The sequence below is a fragment of the Heliangelus exortis genome, chromosome 2 (genome assembly GCF_036169615.1).
Source record: "Heliangelus exortis chromosome 2, bHelExo1.hap1, whole genome shotgun sequence".
In the NCBI taxonomy this organism is placed as follows: domain Eukaryota; kingdom Metazoa; phylum Chordata; class Aves; order Apodiformes; family Trochilidae; genus Heliangelus; species Heliangelus exortis.
In genome coordinates this window covers 143,010,228-143,032,394 of record NC_092423.1, presented here as the reverse complement: position 1 = coordinate 143,032,394, position 22,167 = coordinate 143,010,228, and the positions used below count along the sequence as shown (strand labels likewise).

General features: G+C 40.3%; 1 protein-coding gene across 1 annotated transcript in view; it reads right to left on the bottom strand.

Moving 5' to 3' along the window:
• Nucleotides 1-22,167, bottom strand: part of TG (thyroglobulin) — a 156,078-nt gene that overhangs the window by 13,640 nt on the left and 120,271 nt on the right. The window contains exons 42-45 of the mRNA XM_071736933.1: nt 16,604-16,768; nt 15,990-16,157; nt 9,508-9,689; nt 5,090-5,197 (exon numbers count right to left, since the gene is read on the bottom strand). Coding sequence (XP_071593034.1) covers nt 5,090-5,197; nt 9,508-9,689; nt 15,990-16,157; nt 16,604-16,768 — 623 coding nt within the window. The remainder of the gene's footprint in view (nt 1-5,089; nt 5,198-9,507; nt 9,690-15,989; nt 16,158-16,603; nt 16,769-22,167) is intronic.

Below are 22,167 nucleotides of genomic sequence, written 5' to 3'. Positions count from 1 at the left end.
TGGGCTGGTGAAGAGACTGGAGCACAGATCCTATGAGGAGAGGCTGAGGGAGCTGGGGCTGTTCAGCCTGGAGAAGAGGAGGCTCAGGGGAGACCTCATCTCTCTCTACAACTCCCTGAAAGGAGGTTGGAGCCAGGGGGGGGTTGGTCTCTTTTCCCAGGCAACTCTCAGCAAGACAAGAGGGCACAAGAGGTCTCAAGTTGTGCCAGGGGAGGTTTAGGTTGGACATTAGAAAGAATTTCTTTACTGAGAGGGTGATCAGACATTGGAATGGGCTGCCCCGGGAAGTAGTGGATTCTCCGTCCCTGGAGATATTTAAAAAGAGACTGGATGTGGCACTCAGTGCCATGGGCTGGGAACTGCAGCGGTAGTGGATCAAGGGTTGGACTTGATGATCTCTGAGGTCCCTTCCAACCCAGCCAGTTCTATGATTCTAAGGACAAAAATGATGCTTTGCCATTCTGCTGCAGCTGATGATCTGGCCTCCTCAGTGAGCAGAGCACTGATTTTTATCCACTGCTTTTAAGACAGCACATTTGGCATCACGGTGGGACTTTTAGAAACTGCGCAGATGTGGCAAGCAGTGTTGCTTCATAAAATATGCAAAAATCACCTAGAAACTTCCTAAAGGGTTAATGAGGCAAATCTTTGTACAGTTAACAATATTATCCTTCTCAAAACATGTTTCTTCTATCATATATTTCTTTAGTGTAACTAAAGCTATCGTCCAGCCCTCTCCACTAATCTCAGGCAATGCTGAGCAGTCACATTCCTCTCGCATTGTTTAGAATAAATGTTTACTCCAAAGCCCAAGTGTTCTCAAATGAGAGTGAGAAAATGGCATCTGGGTTGCATATATATATTTTTACCACAGATCACTAATGCAGGAGTTGGCTGCTCCTTATCCAAGTAGGAACTAAAGACTAAAGCAGACACGGTGTCACGCCAAGCTGGGGAGAATGCTACTACGTGGAAGGAGATAACTGGTTTGCTCTCTGCAAGATCCATTTATGAAAACTGTCAGTTCTTGGTTTTATGTGATTTTCCACAAATGTCACAGGCATCAGTTTAGCATGGACTTTCAAGTCCTGCTTCTGTCTCTATGCATGCTTGGATGAGTGTGTGTGTGCACAACGAAGAGACATCCAGTTGTGAGATACACATTTGCTAATTGACTTGTACTGACAAAAATTTCTTACTCTTTGATAATATTTTGACTGCTTTGCAGCTTTATAGTTGGGTCTGTCTTTACTGGCTGACTTCTTTCTCTCTCTTGTTTATTTTACTCTGAGTTACTATGGGATTCCTCCATGTGAACCACGAGGAAATACCAACACATTTTAATTTCTGGATTTTAACTCTGTGCTGTTACACACTTTGGAAGACACACATAGAATAATAGAGAGGTGACAGAGAGAAAATGGAGAATATTTTGCTGCACTGTGCCTTGTCTTAGTTAGTGAATCACCATTTCCCCAGCAAAAATATCTTTATATGAGTAAGTAGTTTTCATTGTTGCAGTTATCTGAACACAATATTACCTTAATGTGCTCTCTCCAGCACCCCTGTATGGTAGCTATTCATAGTTAGTATAGATAACTAGTTATAGATAACTAGTTAGATGATTATATTATCATCATCTTTATGATATAGAAAATAAATCCAAAGAGGGAAAGGTCCATATCCTGTGTAAATTGGAATCTTGGGAGGAATTTAGACAACAAAGAGCAGAAAGGCATTATTTTATCTCTATGGACATGATACTACAGAATTTTCTATTTTTATGACCAAAGATCTGTATCTCAGCAAACACAGATGAAATTCAGTATCAAACAAGCTGAGAAATATTTTTTCTGTCTAATGCCTGAGAGTAATGGGTAACATCTAATGGTGTGTTCCTCCAGCTACACAGCACTGAGGGGAATCTGGTCAAGTGTGTGTATTCACAAATATCCTTTCCATGCCTACTGTGTGCAAAACATTCTGTTGGTTTGTGCATTCCTTAACACAAAAAAAAGGGCTGTCACAGGGTTCTACTATGAACAATTTAATAGATAGAGAATTTCCAGTGTCACAGATTTCATTCTCACTTTGGCTGAGCAAGTTTAAACCCTCAGGTCCTACGTCCCAGCCTAAGCTGTAGGTTACTTGGCAGAATATCTGTCCTTGACCTTCCTCCTAAGAAGAACAATTTTTGAAGAAGCCAGGATTCACTGCTTCAATGATTAGGCAAGTCCCTTAGGAGCTGGTGGTTGCCAGATCTTTCCCCAAGGTTAGTTTATATATTTTACTTGAGGATTGTTTCATTTATAACATTGATTTTACTCCAATAGGACAAATTGCCAGTAATATTCCCAAACACTGTGACTTGTTGGTTTCAGATCACTGATGGTTTCTCACCATTTTTACCATTTAAGGCCACTCTCACGTGTGAAGCTCCTGCCCTTGACAGCATCACTTCATTGACACGTGGTGAGGCTGCTGGACAGCCTGCAGTGCACGTGTAATACATGGAGAGGGGAATGCTGTAGGGAGGGTGAGGGAAAGGCTACAGAGCAAAAGATTAAGAATATGGAAGGAATCATTTAGGAAAGAATGAAGACAATGGGTAGACAAAAATACTTGCAAAATATTCAGCATAGAATTGTGTGGGGTCCCTTGGGAAAATGGCATCACTTCATAAACAGTCACATGGTAGTGTGAAATGAGTTCCTTTGGTAAACAGACGAGCTGAATTCTGCAATTTCTCTTTAAGTGCCTGGCTTTTAAAACCTAAACAACATTTATTTTAATGGCATAAAAATTGAAAAAAGGAGTAAGAATGCAAATGCAGCATACCAATTTTGACCCATTTCTGCTTGCAAGTGGCTTAGCTTAGGCACTGAGCCTCATGAGACCATAGGTTTGGAACAGCATACTGGCTTTGTTTGTCCTTCTAGAGAGGGTTATGAAAAAGTGACATAATAAGTTGTACACTAAAATTTAAGGTAATTAGTTTAGAATACCACTAACAACATAAATATTATTAAAATGTGTATCTAAGCGCTGCATAAACTATTACTGCACTGAAGAATGTGGCAAGAGCTAAATAACACAAGCACAAGATAAACCTTAAATAGTGCCAGATAAAAGAAGAAATTCTCACCCATTTAAAATCACTGCCACAAAGCCAGTGACTCTCAGTTGTACAACTACTATGTCATCAACTTTCAAATAAGATCTTATCATACACGACTGGGTCACTGTCATTCTCCAAAGCAAAAGAAAATTTGGTAGCTAATTTGAGAACACATCTTCTCTTTCTTTGTGTCTGGATTTTTGGCATACCACAGCTTGCCACTATTTGGAGCCTTGTAAAAGTCACTGATCTGAGCCTATTGATAGCCAAAAGAAGCACTGCAAATGTTCCCACTGGAGCTGCCAGTGAAATACAGGATCCCAAGGATTAACTTCTCAGCTAAAAAGAAATTGAGCCTGTGCTACTGCAGCATAATGACTTTCATCTCTAACCTAGATCTTGCCTGGTTTCTTTCAAATGCTTTTTCACTACACTATCAGGAAAGGAAAGAAAAAAACCCAAACCAACCCGTGTTGTTCACAGGGAACTTCACAGTATCAAATGGTGCCAGTAGGACCCTGCTGTCCCTCCCCTGAGCCCTTTCAGAAAAACTCTGAGAAAAAGGAAAGTGTCTCAATAATCTTTCTTGGCAGGGAGCAGTGGACAAGACCTGCTCCTTCCTAAGGAAAAATCAAGAAAATGAGCAGCCCTGTGTGCTTTGCTGCCCTAATGTGTCTGCTGTGACTGCAGGTGACTTTCAGCTGCCTTTGAGAACAAGAGACCAGAAGCTACTGTGGTGTATCCCATAGTAGCTCAAAGTGCTGACCACTGCCTGCAAAGCTCAGTACCTCATCCTGACTTCTGGGATGGGATGGGTTTAAAATAAATCCAGAGAAATTAACCTAGCAGCCTCTGACTACCAGCTTGTCCCATGCCCAAGGGAACAAGGCATTTGCATCTCACACAGGCATTTCATAGAATCCCAGAATCATAGAAGGGTTTGGAAGGGACCTTAAAGATCATCTAGTTCCAACCCCCCTGCATGGGCAGGGACATCTCCCATTACACCAGGTTGCTCAAAGCCTGGCTTTGAGCATCCAGCCTGCTGCATCCAGCCTGGCCTTGAACATTTCCAGGGAAGGGCATCCACAGCGTCTCTGAGAAACCTGTGCAAGTGTCTCAACACTCTAACACTAAAAAATTTCTTCCTAATGTCTAACCTAAATTTACCCTCTTCCAGTTTAAAGCTATTAACCCTTGTCCTATCACTCCACGCCCTTATAAAAACCCCCTCCCCAGCTCTGCTGTAGCCCCTTCAGGTACTAGAAGGCCACTCTAAGGTTGCCCCTGAGCCTTCTTTTCTTCAGGCTGAACAAACCCAACTCTCTCAGCTTTCAGACATTTTTGTCTAAGATATGATATAGCTTCTCCTAGTGAAAAGTTTTCAAGTAAGCTTCTAACAAAAAAGGATGACATAGAGCCTGAGTCTGCAGCTTCTTGTGTTCAGAAATATTTTTCCTCCACCCATGACATTCTGTTAGCTGATCACAAGTCATGGTGCTGGAGAAGGAAGGAATGAATGGAAGGACTGAGCACAATGAAGAGCAGTCATCTAATTGTAGTACCACTGCACTGACATCAAAAGGAGGCAGTGTTAAATTCATGTTGGGGTCTTATGTTACCCCATTTACCTTGAGAGCTGGGGGCTCCTGACAACGTAGACCACATTCTAGTCCTTTGGGGGACATTTATCAGACACTGAGAGAAATCTAAAAGGCTATCTGGAACTGGCAAAGGGAGGTATGTTGGAAAAGGGAACTCAATTTAGGCACCTAATTTGAAGTGTCTTGGTTTAGAAACAGCATTCCTATATGTAGGCAACTGAGGGAAATAATATATTAGAGCCCAATCCCACCTTTGTTAATCCAAACTGTTCACACCTACATCTATCCATTTTCTCTACAGGGTGCCCAAATAGAAATTCCTGTTTTTGAAAACTCTAAATCCAAGAAAAAAAAGATATTTCCTTACCTGCCCTGTGAGGAGCTCTCAGGTACATGGTACATGAAGACATTTCCTCTGGAAGCAGCAGCCCAGTGACTGGCCATGTTTATGATGGGACATGTGACAAACTGGTCACTGATAAAAAAAACAAGGTGCAGGGAATAGACTTAGGCACATCACAGAAAAAATGGAAAAGAAGGAAAAAAAAACCCAAAAAACAAAGCACAAGTAACTGACCTCTCTATATTGATACTCTTCTTGAAATCTTCCTGAAGAATTTATTTCTCTGCCTTTAAGTCCACTGAGGGAAACCACACTCACCTTCTATGAGCCAAATACAGCTTATAATTCACTAAAATTGCTGTTTTATGGAGCATTGAACAATGGTAATGTTAATAAATAAATCAACACATAAGAAGTATCCTGGCCATAAAACCAATCCCATTTTAGTCTAGCTTATGGGTGTCTATGCTTGTAATAGGATACAAAAGCTCCTTCTTTTGGCACCCCTATATTGAGATGGCGTCTAGTAAAAGGGTTTATATTATCCCTGGTCTAAGGATCAATAATATAATTTCTGTGTTTGGATCTGTATGATGTTTTTTGGGCTAGAGATTCTAGAGCTGGAAGAGGTAAGAGACCACTTTTGGAGATATCCTGCAGGGCCTGTGGCAGGGCTCATCAGTACAGAATACCTGGTGAATATCTCTATTTCTGGGCAAGTACGTCTGGGAGAGGAAGGTTAAATGAGAAGAGTGCAGTGAGATACTTAAATAATCAATTTATCACCAGGCATTGCAATGCAACGGTGAAGCAAATCTGTCCCAACCTTCTATCACCCCAAGGAGTGCAGCTGGAAGGTGAAGTGAGCAGTAGCTGGAAGGAGCCCAAGGAGTTCAAGAGGGGCAGACAGAAAACAGGACACCTTACTGCAAAATACCTCCTTGTGATTCCTTAAGGCAATACCATATATACACATATTACCATATTTTACATGTGCCTGTAGACTCAGCACACTCTTTGGGTGTTTATATATCCATCAATCACCACGTGAGCACACGTGGCTGTATCTGCTACACAGAGGGGTGGGTTTCAATTCTCAGTCTGGTGAATATGAAACTGTAGCTGCTCCTTCAGACGTGGTGGGTAAAAAAAGAGTGGCTGATGGTAAAAAGGAACAGTGTCAGAGAAGCATAAAAAACATGTTGCTATGTTTAACTGGTATGGTTATGAAAGGCACTGTTTGGGTAGCTATCTTGGTTCAGCAGAGTTTATTTTAAGCTCATCTGTGAGACCACAAGCTATGGGCTGGCTGACCACAATACTTTTTGACAGTTATGGTTGACAACACCCATATGAAACGAAAATTACTCTTCTTCATAAGCCTACCTACCAGCATAAGGCTTTAGAGGAGCAAATGCTCTTTGAAAACTAGGGAGTTTGTGGAGACCAGGGCTCTCAAGAAATGCTTTGAGATATATTTCACCACTTAAAGCTGTTTCTCAGTTGGTGCTATGGGAGGAAAAAGTCAGCTATTCTGGAGAAGCAAAAGAAAAAAATAAATAAAAATAGTAACCTCGAAAATGAAATGGCTTCTTCTTACAGAGATGGAATACCAGAGTTTAAAAAAAAAATTAAAAACAAATATTTAAAAAAAAAAAAGGAAAGAAAAAGAAAATGAAACTCAATTTATACATGAAAAAAATAACAGAGAATTGCAGCTAAAAATTTTCAAAGTGGAAATGTCTTAAAACCACAAAACATTCAAAATGTATGCAGTTTATAACAGCTAGTTATGTTGCTTCCTCACACTTCAAAATTCTGTTATAACTTCAGCAATTAACTATAACTTTCTACATAGAACTTTTCTTGGGTTACACATCTATGCTGTTGGTGTGGGTTTTGCTAATAAATAAATAAAAACCCAAAATACAAACCGAAATACAAACACCAAAAAAACCAGAACCAAGCCCTTTTTTTCTCCACCATGGGTGTGATACTGGTGCAGATGACTGTCATTCTGTAACTCCTGTCTTCCCTCCCTTTCTGCTTGAGCTGGAGAAATTTCCAGGGCTTAAAGCAAAGTATTACCACCAGAGATCCTGGTGGAGGAGTTATTTGTGGACAACATTCCTTTTGTAAGCAAGCAGTGTGCTGGCCATCCCAGACCTGCAAAAGTCAGTGTCTGCACCACCCTGAGCCCTGAGCTGAACATGGACAACCAAGTGCAACATCCCTGTGGATCTATCTCTGTATGGGAAGAAGGGTTAAAAATCCTTCCGTGGTTTATTATGGCTTAAAACCTTACTGAAAAACTTAAAGAATTATAGCCTCATGGGTAATGGTGGTGATGGAAAGAGGCTGAGGATGAGTTCTGGCTCTAATACCCACGAGCCACCATGCTGAATGGGTGATGCATGCAGTGAACCCAAATGCTGCTGTAAGGGGTGGCTTGTCCCTGGAACAGGCAATGAGGCAGGGAAATGGGGCATGATGTGAGACTCCATAAATGGCACAAAACTCAACCCACAGCACTCTGGCTTGTTTACTCCATGACCTCAATGCACCAGCACACCTGGACCACCCAGAAACCTTCCCCGACAGATTTGGTCACTGCTGTCTTGAATCAGATGTTTCCAAGTGAATCTTGGCTCCTATTCATCTCCTGCTTCCTGAGGCTCCCCTGGAGCAATGCCCTGCACTTTTGATGGAGGATGATGACCCACTGAAAGGCAAACTTTGTCTCTAAACTCTCATGGAGAGGCCCTCAGTGGAACAGAAGGCTGCAATGCTGAGCCCACAGATAGCATGAGCTTGTAGCTATGCCTGGGTTCAAAACAGAGATGAAATATCTTGGAAGGGTACAAAAGGAGACAGATCACCAGCTTGTAAAACACACCACCTTAGAAATGTAAATAGTTTTCATAGTAAATTTGGTCAGAAGAAGAGACAGGAATCAGGAAAGCGTTTTGTGATTTGTTTTCTGAGGATGTTTCACTTTAACATTCAACGCCCTAGTTGCACAGAGGCAGTAAAAAGGATGTAAAAGGAGATTTCCCCTCAGTTTGCATCTTTCAGACAAATGGGACTACCCCCAACAGCTCAAGATTTGTAACTGGATAAACCAAACTGGTTTCCCATGGGGGAGTGAGCAAAACCTCAAGTCTTCTCTGCCATCCCAGCCCCCATGTCTCCCGAGCTAAAGATATCCATTGGTCTCTGTAAGCTCCTATGGGTTCCATGGCCACTGTGGAGTTTTTGTTCTACAGGACAAGGAACATTTCAAACTGACTGTTATCCAGAACTGCTGGGCCCTGATGTCATACCCAAGTAAGTGTCAAAGCTATGTGTATACATTATATTATATATACACAATATCAGGAGTTGGACTTGATGATCTTGATGGGTCGCCTCCAACTCAGCATATGCTATGATTCCATGATTAGGTGGTGTGAATACGGCTCACTGATCAACTTCTGCTTCCCAGTGGTCCCTGTCTGCAGTGTTTCAACAAAAAATATGGAGTGTATACTCGAGGTGAGTTACTCATGTACCTGCTGAGATTTCACCCTAGATATCTCCTCTGGAAGAACCTGGGAGGCACTGTGATTATATGCTGTGTCCTGATGGATCAAACAAGGCAGAAGTCAGCTATCATGTGTTCTCCTTTCACCTCCCCAAGAAAACTTCCTACAGAGGCATCCTACTGTCTGATTCTGCTCTTTCTCACCATGGAAAACAATACACAAAGGGAGGAAAATGTGGATTGGGTGACATCATACAGTCACTGCCATAAATGATTACACAATGGTCAAGGAAACACATCAGTAAGCTTAAGGGGATTCTTCTGCCATGGGTGAAATGAAAAGTAGCAATGCACAGAATGGGGTTGAGAAACACTTTTCTGAACATTTACAAATGCTTCATTGTTTGATACAGGATACTCACCTGTAAAAAGTCTGACATTGTGAAGAAATATATTTTGCAGGTTTCATAATTTAAAATTTAATGAATTTGCTGAAATCAAAGTTTTCAAGCTTGACTACTCTCCAAATTTCCAAAAACTAAGAGAAGTATCTAACTGTGAAGTTAGATGACTGTAAATAAAGGAAAGTCTATTATTTCTTCTATTGTCACAGGGATGAGAGGACTCAAGGAATTGTTGATACCGAGTGTGCAAACAACAAAGACATCTTTGATGTGTAGTCTGACTCCAGTATACAGTTCAGGAAAGACAATTTAATTTTCACAAGGCATAAAAATCAGTTCAGTTTCTGTTTACCAATGACACTGGAAACGTCATGGAAAATGAAATTATATTCTCCATACTTACTTCATTTGCATAAGAATTTCTCAAGTTTTCAGAATATAAATGCACACTTGAGATAAACAAGCAAACCTTGCTTAACCCCAATCCCACACCTGTAATAGGATGAATTTCTTACCGGGTGGCATTTTCCAAAGCTCTGGAAAAGGATGAATAATCATCAGTTGAGTGTTCAAGGGAGTAATACCATGTGGCTGCATCTTCAATTAATGGGTTGGAGTCTTCCCCTCCTAAAGAATTTTGCAGAGCCTGGTAAAAGGCTGTTTTGCTGTTGGCTCTTCCTTGACTTTCTTCAAATTTCTGAGAACAAAATGCATACATGGAATTTAGAAACAAAACCAAAAGATACTTTTTTAGTGGAACAATACAGGCTCAGGTCTCCCTCTGGTGGAATGAGTCCTCTCTGCTGTGATCTCTGATTCCTAGAAGTAGGGGACAGCCCTACTTTTTTTCGCTTTCCCATGACTGTCACCAGCTGGTAGAATTGGCTTCCTCCAAACATATTACAGGAATGATTCCATAACCAAGTAAATCCAGATCATAGCTACTGTGCTGTGCTGATGTGGTTCTAATACTACAGAAACCCCTTTGGCTCTCATAGAATGTTAGGGGTTGGAAGGGACCTCCAGAGATCATTGAGTCCAACCCCCTTGCCAAGGCAGGGGATAACCCAGGGTATGCCACCCATCCAGGTGGGTTTTGAAAGCCTCCAGAGAAGGAGACTCCACAACCTCTCTGGGAAGCTCTGTCACCCTCACAGTAAAGAAGTTTCTCCTCATCTTGAGGTGGAGCTTCCCATGTTCCAACTCCAGCCTATCATTCCTTGTCCTATTACTGGGCCACACTGAAAAGAGACTGGCCTCATCCTCTTGACACACACCCCTCAGATATAGACATTAGTAAGATCCCCTCTCAGACTTCTTTTCTCAAGGCTTAGCAGTCCCAGTTCTCTGTCTTTCTTCATAGGGGAGATGCTCAAGTCCCTTATTCATCCTCAGAGCTCTTTGCTGGACTGTCTCCAGTACTTCTCACAGAAGCAGTCAACATGGACAGTTCTTCACTGTAGGTGTGTCCAATGCTGACTTTCTGATGAGCTCCCTGAAGTGAAACTAGATAAGAGAGAGGGAGATATTACTCCTTTCCTTCAGGAAGTACAGAAAGTGAGCACACCATATAGTCCTTTCATGGCTATATATATATATTTCATATATTTTTTTCATATATTCATATATATATATTTCATAAATATATGTTATATATTTCATGATACAGCCATTTCATGGCTATATCACTCTGTCTCTTCTGGAAACACCTACAAAAAATGTGCCTGCCTTGCAGGTGCACACTGTCTGAAACTTGGTATAGGAAGTCCAGAGAGAAAGATCTAATAAACCACCTATATTATTTTGTGCAGTTATTCTGATGCAAAATAGGTTTGTGCCAGCCCAGTTGCCATAGATGCTTTACTGAATATATTATTTTGATGGCTCACAGCTGGTTCTCATCACACTGCTCGAAGGTCTTTCCATGACCCTATACAGAAAGTCCAGAAGGAATAATTACTTTCCAACAGATTCACAGAAGTGAAAGATGGAAAATAAGTCCCCGTGTGCAGAGGCTGATGCACCCTAATGCTTTGTGGATTTTGATTAAACGACTTTACAAGGGATTTCAAAACACTACCAAATATCCCAAGGTCCATAAAAATCTTGGCAATTCTCCTTGTTCTTCTAATAAATTCTTCTTTTGCTAGATTTTGGCCACCACTGAAATGTGGTGCCAGTTTCAGTCATACAGCTGTACTCTGTAAAAGATCTGCAAGTCACACCTGACATGTCACTTCATGTGCACAAATGCCACATATGAAACTGCATTGTACACTTGCCTGCAAAATCATTCAGTGTAAATTCAGCCAGGGCACGTACATTTTACTGCACAAAACAGAAATTATCTCTGAAGACCTGACAGCCAATTCACTGAGTTTGAAAGCAATCTTCCCATCAGCTTCAGCACACAGAAGGTCAGCTCCCTACTAACTGGAGAAGCATTGCTGCCACACCATTAGGGATCTCCAATTTGGTGACTGATGATGGTGGATTTAGCTAGGAAAGCATCCTGTAGAAAGCAACTTTCATACAGTGCTGTAATTTATTTATTTATTTTTAAATGGATGTGTAATTTTATTTTATACTTGCAAAAGGTACTTAAAACAGTGAAAAAGAAAGAGGAAACAAACTTAGGGTATTGATTATTGATAACCTAAGAACTGATCCTTCACTGCCAGATCAACTACCAAGCATCAGATAAACGTTTAACAAAAGCATCAGATTTGATTACCCTACTCTTGCAAACATCCACTCCCATCCACTTTTGAAAACAGTGCTAAATGCACTGCTAAACAGTGCTAAATGTGCTAAATGTGCCTTTGATCTGGCTCAGTGTGGTCAGTCTTAGTTTTTTTACTGCATCTATGTACTTGTGATCTTTAAAATGCCCCAAAAATTCTGGTGACCTTTCTCAGCAATCACTGTTAATAGAGTGAAGTCCTTGAGATTCATTGAGTCAGATGAAAGAGGACTCAACAAGCAGAAATGGATGAGAAAAAGAACTGGGATTTGAGACTTTTTGAGATTTTTCATTCCAACCAGCACTGAAATAGTATTAAAATGAAACGTGAAACACTACTTCTCAAGTGTGGCTTTGGCTACAATATAATTTAAACAGCTCATTTTAGAATGATACCACCAAAAAAACCCCAACAAAATATGTTCAAGATAGAACCCATGAAACATTAAAAAGACAAATCAATTTTTCAGAATTTGATTCAATTTGATCAATTCTCCATGTCCAAAAAATGTTTCCCATTAGAAAATATACGGCCAAGGAGCAATTTTCAAATAGCAGAAGATAACCCAGCTGCTACCAGATTACTAAAAACAGCTGCACATTATGTAAAACAATTTACATTCTGCTTTAGCAACTGACCTTACAGTTATAGTGGGGTTTTCAAAATTTTTTTAGAAAATAAATAAGAAAATAATTAAAGATAGCAGGTGCACCACTTTCTACTGTTCCAACGATGCAAGTTAGTCATAAACATTGTCTAAACAGTGAGTTACAGAGTGCTACTCTTGTTCCTACATATGAATGAATCTGGTCCAGTGTTTTATTTAAAAAGTAATCATAGCAGTAGGTGGACCAAATGTTTACATCTTCCAAGAGGCAGAACACTGCTCAGCTGCCCTAAACTCTGACTGCTCAGAGATAACATCCCTGAGGGCCTGCCATGGAAATTCCAGTTTACAGGTCCAGGCTTAACAGTGCCACATGTCACATAATAGTGGATTAGGGTACAACTCAGCAGTAACAAACTCCACTTTGTTTCCACTTAGTTTCAGCCATCTGATGGCTGCACTGGGGATGAGTAAAAAATGCTCCAGGAAGTGGTAAATCTGCTTCATTTCACATTAATATGCGTTCAAGTGAATGCCATAAAATGGTCATTTCCATGGGCACAACACTGAGCACGCCCTGCTGTCAGCATCACTGAGACACCTCAGCCTTTAACTGGAAACAAATCAATCACTAATGTTTTGCTAGCACATAGGTAGTGCCTTCTGGCCTTCTGCTTCATTCAAGTAAGCACAGATACCCAACACAAATAAATGCCAGTAAGTCCCCACAGAACAACATGGTGCCAGCTGCATGGACCCCCTTCAGGTCTGGTTGCAGTCTGGTAGTTTTACTCTCACTCTTAATACTCAGCTGCTGAGAGTTATCCAACTTGTATGCAATCCCAGCCTAAGGTGATCCAGCCTAAGTTTTCCATTGTCTCAAGCTTGCTTGAATGCAAAGCGCTAGAAGTGTCTCCTCACCATTTTCAGTATCATTATTAATAGATCAAGACCAGGATTAAGAGGGCAAGCCCTTGGCTGAATTTGCCAGCACAGCTGTTCCCAGAAACTGGTGGAACAAGTCAGCAGAGATTAAATTTTTCTATCCCTCACTCTTTGCATCTGACTGCACTGAAATCAGCCATTATAAAGGAAATGGAAATAAAGGACTTTGCCAAATCCATACATGTACCACAAGACCTTTAACTGTGCTGTTTATCTATTCAAACACACACAGGGTTCTCTCTATCGAGCTGAAGCACAACCTCTGGTACATTTTCATCACAGAGGTTTGGTCCCTTCTTGTAGAACAAATTAAATAACCTGTAGTCAGGGGCAAACCATGAATTGTGTCTTGGTTCCCTGAGCTGACCACCAGCTAAGCCCTCCCACCTTCCTTAGTCTATCAGTAAAACCATCTTCTGTTTTTTCCAGAAAGATGCAAGTCCCATCTACCTCAAAGGAATCCTTGAAGTAGAAGAGTGGGATATACTGTGTGTTGTCTCTCATCCTTCTAGGTTTATTGTGGGGAGGAGACAGCACAAAGATTCATTATGACTCTGGGACAGAGAATACAGAGCAGAACCAGGATCAGTTGCTGCCACAAGGCACCTGTGGCCTGCTCAGGACTATTATCTGACTTTGACTGCAACCATGCTTGGGCATGGCTGTGGCATAAAAATACTTGAGCTGGAAAATTCATGCTTGTAAGTAGCTCAGCAATGGAGGAAACTTTACAGTTTCCCAGAAATTAGTACACTAAATGCACAGACAAAGAAGAAATCAGAAAATCTTAATCTTGCAGCAAGTCTTTAAGAAAACAATTCAAAGACAAGAATACAAGCTGGTCAAAACAGTCATATCCCCCTAATACCTGAAGACATGAGAAAACAGAAATAGAGGGAAATGTTAATTAAAAAAATCATCAGTTCTTAATGAGAACATGAAAATAGCTTAAGGAAGCCAAAAGGGAGGGGGAAAAAAATATGAACACCTACCAAGAACGTTACAAATTTTCTGGAATAGGGATGGAATCTGACTTAGAGCAGCAGCACCAAGTAAGTTAGGTATTAGGATATCTAGTTAGGAAGTTAACTCGCGTTCTAAGTAAGGATGGGTAAACCTTTGCCAAAGGAGATAAGAATATCTCCATCAGTAGGAGATTCTCAAACAGGACTCTCAGGTTGAGGTTAACATGAACATTTCTTATGGTTGAGTTGCACCAACTTTTTGAGTCCTCTTCCAATCTTATTTTCCTCAAGCTTTTAAATAACGAAGATATTACAGGTTTTCTTTTCGGAAAGGAACATTTTACTGCTCAGCTCTCAGTTACAAGTGTTTTTCCCTTTGATTTTAATCTGAAAGTGATGTTTTTTAGCACTTGTGACTTTCATTAATATCATTATTCATTTCATGTTTCCTAATACATCATGGAATTCCGTTTCACTTTTGCAGACAACTGTCACATGTGGAAATACTGGTAAAGCCTGAATTTCACTTCCTAGTCTTCATCACATGGTTTATAATGAGGTTTCTGAGGTTTATTCCTCTCTCGCAGTGTCTGGATCATTATCTGCAGGTCTTCAGCAACCCAGTCTATTTCTTATGCCTAACTTCCTCTTTTAATTGACTCCAGAAGAGAAAGATTTTTCGAAAAAAAGCAGAAATTTATGACAGAGACTAAACAAGCAATATGAACCTCATTCAGGTGGATCACAAAGCTTTCTTTCAAAGCAGTAATTTTGTCTTCAAATATGAAGTAAATTGGACTATATGTTATTTGGTACCAGTGACGTGAAATTAGGATTAATCTCACACTGCTTCCCAAGAGATGAAGTCCACACTGTTACAAAAAGATGGCAGAACAGAACAGACATACAGTTCATTTAAATAATCCTCAAAATTATCTCTGCCATGTTATATTCTTGTGTTGGTTTCTTAGCATATATGTGAGCGCATTGGAACATGAAAATTAATTTGGCAGTGTTGAACAAGGAAGTTCTACTGTTCCCCTCATAGAGACAGACAAATCAACTCGAAGAGGTTGATAACACTGTGTCAAGGACAATGCCAAAGGGTCCACAAGAAGCAGCATAGTCCCTCTGGGCAGACCTTCACAGTTTTGGGGACTTCTATGTCCAAAGTACAAGATGGACTCTATTCTTTTTTATTTTACCAGTTCATGTACTGAAACCCAGCCCCACACAATTAGGCCAGTGGTATTCTCTGTCATAGCTGGTCCATATTCAGAGTCATCTTTACATGAAAACTTACTTTGAAAAGGCAACAGAGAAAAAAAAGTTGCTGAAATGAAACACGTTGGCATGGAAAAGGCTGACTCAGCCCTGCTGCACAGTGAAGAGCCTCATAACCAGGTTATGGGCTTGCTTTTCGCTTTGTCATTTACAACAGAGATTGCAATATAAATAGGATTTCAGAGACAGGAAACCATAGTGCTGCACATCAATACATGCTAAATCATTGCTGATCTTTTATATTTTCATATCTCCCGCAGCACTGTTAATTAACAAATATTGTGATGCCACTTATCAGCCTAAGCAAAACTGGCTGAAGATTGCATATTTGCATGGATTATAATTCACAAACTGTAGAAGTGGAAAAGGATCTGTTCTGGCTGCATATGATCAGTGGCATCACCACAGTAATAGCAATACCACCAGTTTCTCAACAGTGAATCTCTGCCTACCTTAATTGCCTTGGCTCTGCTGATCAACCCATCTTGCTGAGCACTTCCAATGAGCAGATCAACTTTCTGAGGCTGAGGGCGCTGCAAGGCTTTAGCCAAAGGTTCACGAAGGTAAATTCCATCAATCACTGGACCCCAGTACTGGAATGGACCACTTATAGCTAGAAGCTAGATTAGTAAAAAAACAATAATAGAGCACTTAAATTAGCTTATATTAACTTATACTTCAGCTTTACAAACCTCCCACTGAAGAGACTGAGCCCTGATCTCCCTCCTCACTTCCTTTTCAGCAAAAATGCAGTTACTGAAGCTACAGACACTTGTTTATCCTCTAGATTAACACCAAGGGGCAGATGATAGGGTACTGGAAGAAGGTAAAAACTGTATTTAGGTTAATTTTGGAAGACATGGTCAAAACAGTGTAGTTTTTTAGTCTAAAGGAGAATCAAGGTCAGAGACAGATGTTATGGGCATCAGCATCAATCCAACAAGCTCCTCTAATTCCTCTTGTACAAGAATTCTGATCAATTTATCTTTTAAGTTTCCTCACAGCTTCATGTCAATGGATGCTTTTTGATTCCTTGCCAATGGGATTTTATTTTGCTGTGGTCTACCTTAGTCTGTGCATCATTGAGGACACGAGCAGGCAATTGGCGGAGGCAGGCTACAATTTCCTCACTGGTGGATGGAGGGCATCCCACATCTTCAGCCAGAACTGCTGCTTGGGTCTGTGCTCTCCTCTTTGTAATAATGGATGATGGAGAAAAAGCTGAACCTCCCTGGAAAAGAAAGACAGTATCAGTCAACATATGTTGTCAAAACACTTGGCCCCCTGGTGCAGGTAAAACAGATGAGAAGCAAAATCTGCTCAGTGGCACAATGTAAAATACTGGTATTTAAATCATAAGAAGCAAATGATCAAAGCAAAGGGAAGAGGAATAAGTTTGACTGTTTCCAGCTCTGCCATCCTTACTTTGGAGGACCTCTGAAAAGTGTCTATGTTATGGCTCTAACCAAGTCTCAAATCTTTCTGAAAATTTTGTTTGAAGGAGAAACATTGAGACAGAGTGGATACAGAGACGGTTCTGTGAGGCACATGAGGGAATGGAGAGCCCATCTCACAGGAGGAGTCTAAATAGTTTTACTTCCTTAACTGTGACAAACAGTGACTGAGAACAGGCACAAAAAATAGCTATTTATACCTTAGGACAATGCTGGTGCAAGGCCAAATGGGCACTAACTATTCCTATTGAGTGGAAATAAATTTAGGCTAGAAATGCTAAGACAGCTAACACAATGAGCAGGGAGAGTTTAGAAGAGCTATGAGCAGAAGCAGGAGGAACAAAAGGATAATCCAAGCTGCAAAAGACCAACCAGATCCAGAGCACATCAAAACCAGAGCACATATGATAGTCCAATTTCTATCCCAGACTCCTTGCCTCTTTAGGTCCTCATCAAGAAAAGATGGTACACCGTTGTTAAGCAAATATGTAAACAATTTATTGAAAATGCAGATAAATTAGCATAAAATCTGGTAAAATCTGACCTAAAACAGAAAGGTTGGAATAGCTCTGAAAAGTTTCCAATGACTAATTTACAAACATGTACATCAATTTACTATAATGCTTGCTAAGAGTAGCTTCCATCCTCTAAAAAAACCCAAACCCTAGAAGCATTATATGAAGGACCCCAATCTATTCAAACAATCAGCTTGCTTCTGGCTGAATTTTCTCAAAGCATTACTAAGCCTGAAAAAACATAAAACCAGAAGCAAGCTAAAAGGAAACAGAAAACAAACAGTAAATCCTTCTTTTCAAATTGTCTCCAGCCTTTAAGCCCAAAGAACTCTGTGCAGCCCTTTCCAACACCCAGGACATTTTTTATGCTTCAAACAAGCAGGCCCCTTGTACTAATAGGGTACCATTGCCTGCAACTGGAGAAATTGGTTTCCAAAAATAATTAGAAAGAGATTATTATTTGGATGTAGAGACGGCCATTTTAGTTCACTGTATGTAGAATTTCCAAATTCTACTACCTTCCTGGATAGTTTCTTTTCCTTTTTAAGGGCTCTGGCAAAGAAGTCCTGTTACTAGCTTAATGAATGAGATGCAGATGGTTGCAGATAAACATAGGAAAAAGCTAAAATTGTCAGTCCCGGAGTACTAGAAGAGCCATCTCTGGTTTTAAGAGAACAGCAGAACCAAAGAAGAAGCAATAAACACCACTTGGTCTTATTCCTCACTTCCGTTCTTGATTTAGATGAGACCTCGTGTGAGCAATGGGCTTTAGTCTCATGTGGGATTTGCGGTGTCCTAGTTTGTGTTTGTAAGGCTCAGTATTTGCCAGCTGCTGACTAGGGGCACTGACTCAGTTGGTCATGAGAAAGAAGGAAAATATCTTTGATGAGAGCATCTCTGCGTGTGGGTGTGTCCTCAGGACAGAATGAGAATGTTTCTTTTTTGCCTGGCTTTTTGAAGTACATTTTCACAAGAACGAGGATGGGTGAGACTAGAAAAGGGATAAAATGGCATGGCAGCTTCCCTCAGAAGAGCACCTTCCTTGGTTTTCAATTGGAGCAAGGAATTAGGTGTCTCCCTGGCATAGCAAAGAGACAGATCAAGATCAAGGACTGCACAATATTTATCAACTAATCTAACAAATATATTCTTCAACATCAGATCTGAATGTGCTCACCATGTTTTACCAAGTATCCAAGTACCTTCACTTAAAACAAAATCAAACCATAAAAACTGAACTGCTTCAGTTTCCCAAATTCCGAAATTTTCAGACTTTGAAATCAGCAGTTTCTGTGAAAATTCTGAAGTTGCTTTATTAAAAGGCTAACTTTGGTAGGAAAAGAGGGTACTAAGATCAGATGACATACAGAATCCAAAAATTCACTATGCCCAAGCAAAACAATCTAGTTTGTGCTTGATTTTGATCACATCTCCTCTAAGGGATTTTAGAAGGTTTGCAAAGTTGCCACGTCTCTGAGATCTCTCCAAACTGAGAGACTGCCCTTGGGTCAAGGAATGACTCAAATGACAACTGCAAAAGCTTCTGCATAGAAGTGTTCTACAGGTCCTCTCATTAGAGGGAGAGCTAAAAGCCTGGACAAGCAAGACTTCATGTCACAACACTGGATGTGCATGGGACTGGCATTAGATAAGGTCCAAGCTTGAAAAGTAAAAGAAAAACTCCAGACTTCTACAAATATAGTTGCAAGGTGAGAAAAGTTCTTGTTTTGAGGTCTATTCTAGCTGTGAATATTTTCTGTTCTTTGTATGAGTGGTTAGAGCAGGTTTACATTCTCTGCTTTATTCTGCTGGGTTCTGGGTTGGGTTTTTTCTATTTTCTGTGGTGATGGCCTCCACATTCAGGAAACACGTCTTGAAAAAGACGTGGTATCCACTGCTATAATTCATGTTTAATTTTTACTGGGACTGGAAGTGGGTGATAAAGGAACCTGGGATATCATTCAAGCAGTATGTGGAAGCAATACCTTTCTTTTCCCTCCATTAATGCATTTGAAATATATCCCAGGCTCTGAAAACAAATCTTCTCTTGCCACAGAAGTTAGGCAAGCAAAACTGTACCAGTTCTCTATTTTTCAAAATCACAACACAATTCAGGCTCATTGTTTCTTCATCTTCACAAAAAACCCCAAACCCTGAGGAATAAATAAGTGAGAGCAGAAACTGGAGACTTCCTGGAATTAACATTCTTCCTTTTTGAGCCTTCAGTTTTCATATTAAAAAGAAATAGTCTATAAACACTGTAGCCACATTAGAGGCAAGCTCAGGACACAGAGGATATCTTAGCTGCACTCAGCATTTCTGTTGGCCTCTTTCCCTATAAAACTGTGATTTATTTGTGTGATTAGTCCAAGAAACCAGTAATGAACGAGTTGTGTGCTTTAAAAAATAGGAGAGAAAAAAACCCAGCAGGAATAGAGGAGGGACTGTTCATTTCCATTACATGACACCCATATTACCATCAACAAGACACAATCATGAATCATGAAACCAAAAATCATGATATCAGCTCAAAAATAACAAATTCTGTGTTCTTCTTTGTTAGTCCTCTGTTTTTTAAGTCTCCAGGAATCCTCCTGCACCTACAAACACAAGAGCTAAAAAATCCACTTTTAAAACTAACAGCTAAGACCTTCACAGAATCCTGCAGAGCTGTTTGTTGAAAGCAAACCTCTGAGCAATGTGGCACACAACAGAACTGTGAAGATTGCCCATCTTGTCATCACAAGGTGTTTCCTATCTCAGCATCATTTAAAAGGGCCTGAGAGGGAACTGAAGCCACACACAGTTCTTGTTTCAGTTGTCCTTATGGATTAACCAGCTGTCGTCAGAGGAAGTTCCAATGACATTTTTGACAGTGACCCAGATGAAAGCGTTCAGGACTGAACTGCTGAGAAGAAGCAGTTGCAGCTGCGTTGTACAATCCCCGACAGCACTGATACTGTCCTGAATTCATAGGAATATTGGGAACATTACAGTGTTGAGCAATAGTGCCCACTGCAGCAAGTGATAGTCTTCTATCTTCTTCTTGCTTAGTCAAAAGCCAGCTTTCTGGTTACTTTCAGAAGCTTTTAGCACCCTAGCTGCTATTCTGATGAAATAAAAAAATTTAAAAAATAAAAAAAAGTACATGGTCTATTGCTGTACGCTGTACTTTTGTCTCCCAGTATACCTGGAAAATACAATTGCAATATAAGCTGAACATCTTTTTAGTTCCTCTTTTACTCTGGAAATTTACCTGCAATCTTTTTCAAAAACTGATTCACAACAGATCATTAGATGATTAGAGTTTTACTCCAACCAGAGTTTTTATCACCCGCATTCTGTAAACCCAAAACCTTCTTCCTCTCCTCACATCATAACCTCTTTTTTTTCCAGCCTGACTTGAAACTGCAGGCTCTGCTTGTGCCATATTCATCTCTTTGACACATGCACTCCCTTCAGATGAATGCAGTTTCTCTGCTGCTGCAAGGTAAGGTTGCAGAGGTTGCAGAGTCCTTAGGGAGCAGGATCTCTGATGCTATAAAGAATATAAACAGCCATAACTGTAACACCAGCCAAAAAGTGAGCTCACAAAACATCTTAAGGAAAACAGTCAAACCAATGAAAGGTCCTGGTAATTCTAATTTCCCAAAAGAGCCAGCTGTACAGAAATATTTTGTTAGACAGGCACTCGCCAAGCTTGGCTGCATGCAGCTCAGAGCCAGAAGTATCTGTCAGACCATCTGGTTTGACCTCCAGGATAGTGGAGGCTCTTCCATTTCCTGACTGCTGAGCTCAAGTGCTTCCAATCACTTAAAACATGGTTTCTGTTTGACTAAAGACTGATCTTGCATAAGACATCCTAACCTGAGCTCAGAGACTCTGAACAAGTTGCAGTTCATGTCTGAAGATACTGAGTCCACTGAGAGAAAACTGCACCTTATTTCTGTTTGAGGGTGTCTTCAGTTTCAGTTAATGCCAGATTAAAGAGCCTGTTTATATCCTGGTTTTTCTCACTGCAAAAAAAAGCAAGCTGCAGCTAAGTGGCAACTAAATCTTCTTTCCACTTAGCTTAACAGATTATTCTTTAAAAGAATGGATTTAAAGTATTTTTGGAAGCTGTTTTGAATTTGGGGCCGTGTTTGTTTTTTGTTTTTCTTCTGTCAGGGTTGTACTTCAGTATCCTGCATTTATTTTCCTTAGCCATCTACTTCTGCACACAGAACAAGGGCTTACAAGACACCCAGGTTGCAGGGTTCTATGTAGAGACATGAATATAATTTCTTCCAGGCAAAGTCTACCTTAAAGAACCTGGAGGGGTATAAAAGTTTGAGACCAACTCAGGGAGCCTCTATCATAGCTAAAGAATTACGTGACAAACACAGGCACACAAATTGTAACAGGGAATTGGCAGGTCAGCCCTACAATAGAAAGGAAGAGTGAGATATAAACATTTTTCCCTCCATAATCATCTAGGAAAATTGTGATTTTCAGAAAAAAATAAAGGAGAGAAGAAGAGATGAGAGGAGAGTGAATCCTGTAGATGCAATGTTCCTCTCTCAAGTGACTCACTGTGTCACATTAGTGACTTAAAGAATGGGATATGAATACTTTTAAGATGACATGTAATGACCCACTTATTTCATATCAGAATTTTCTTT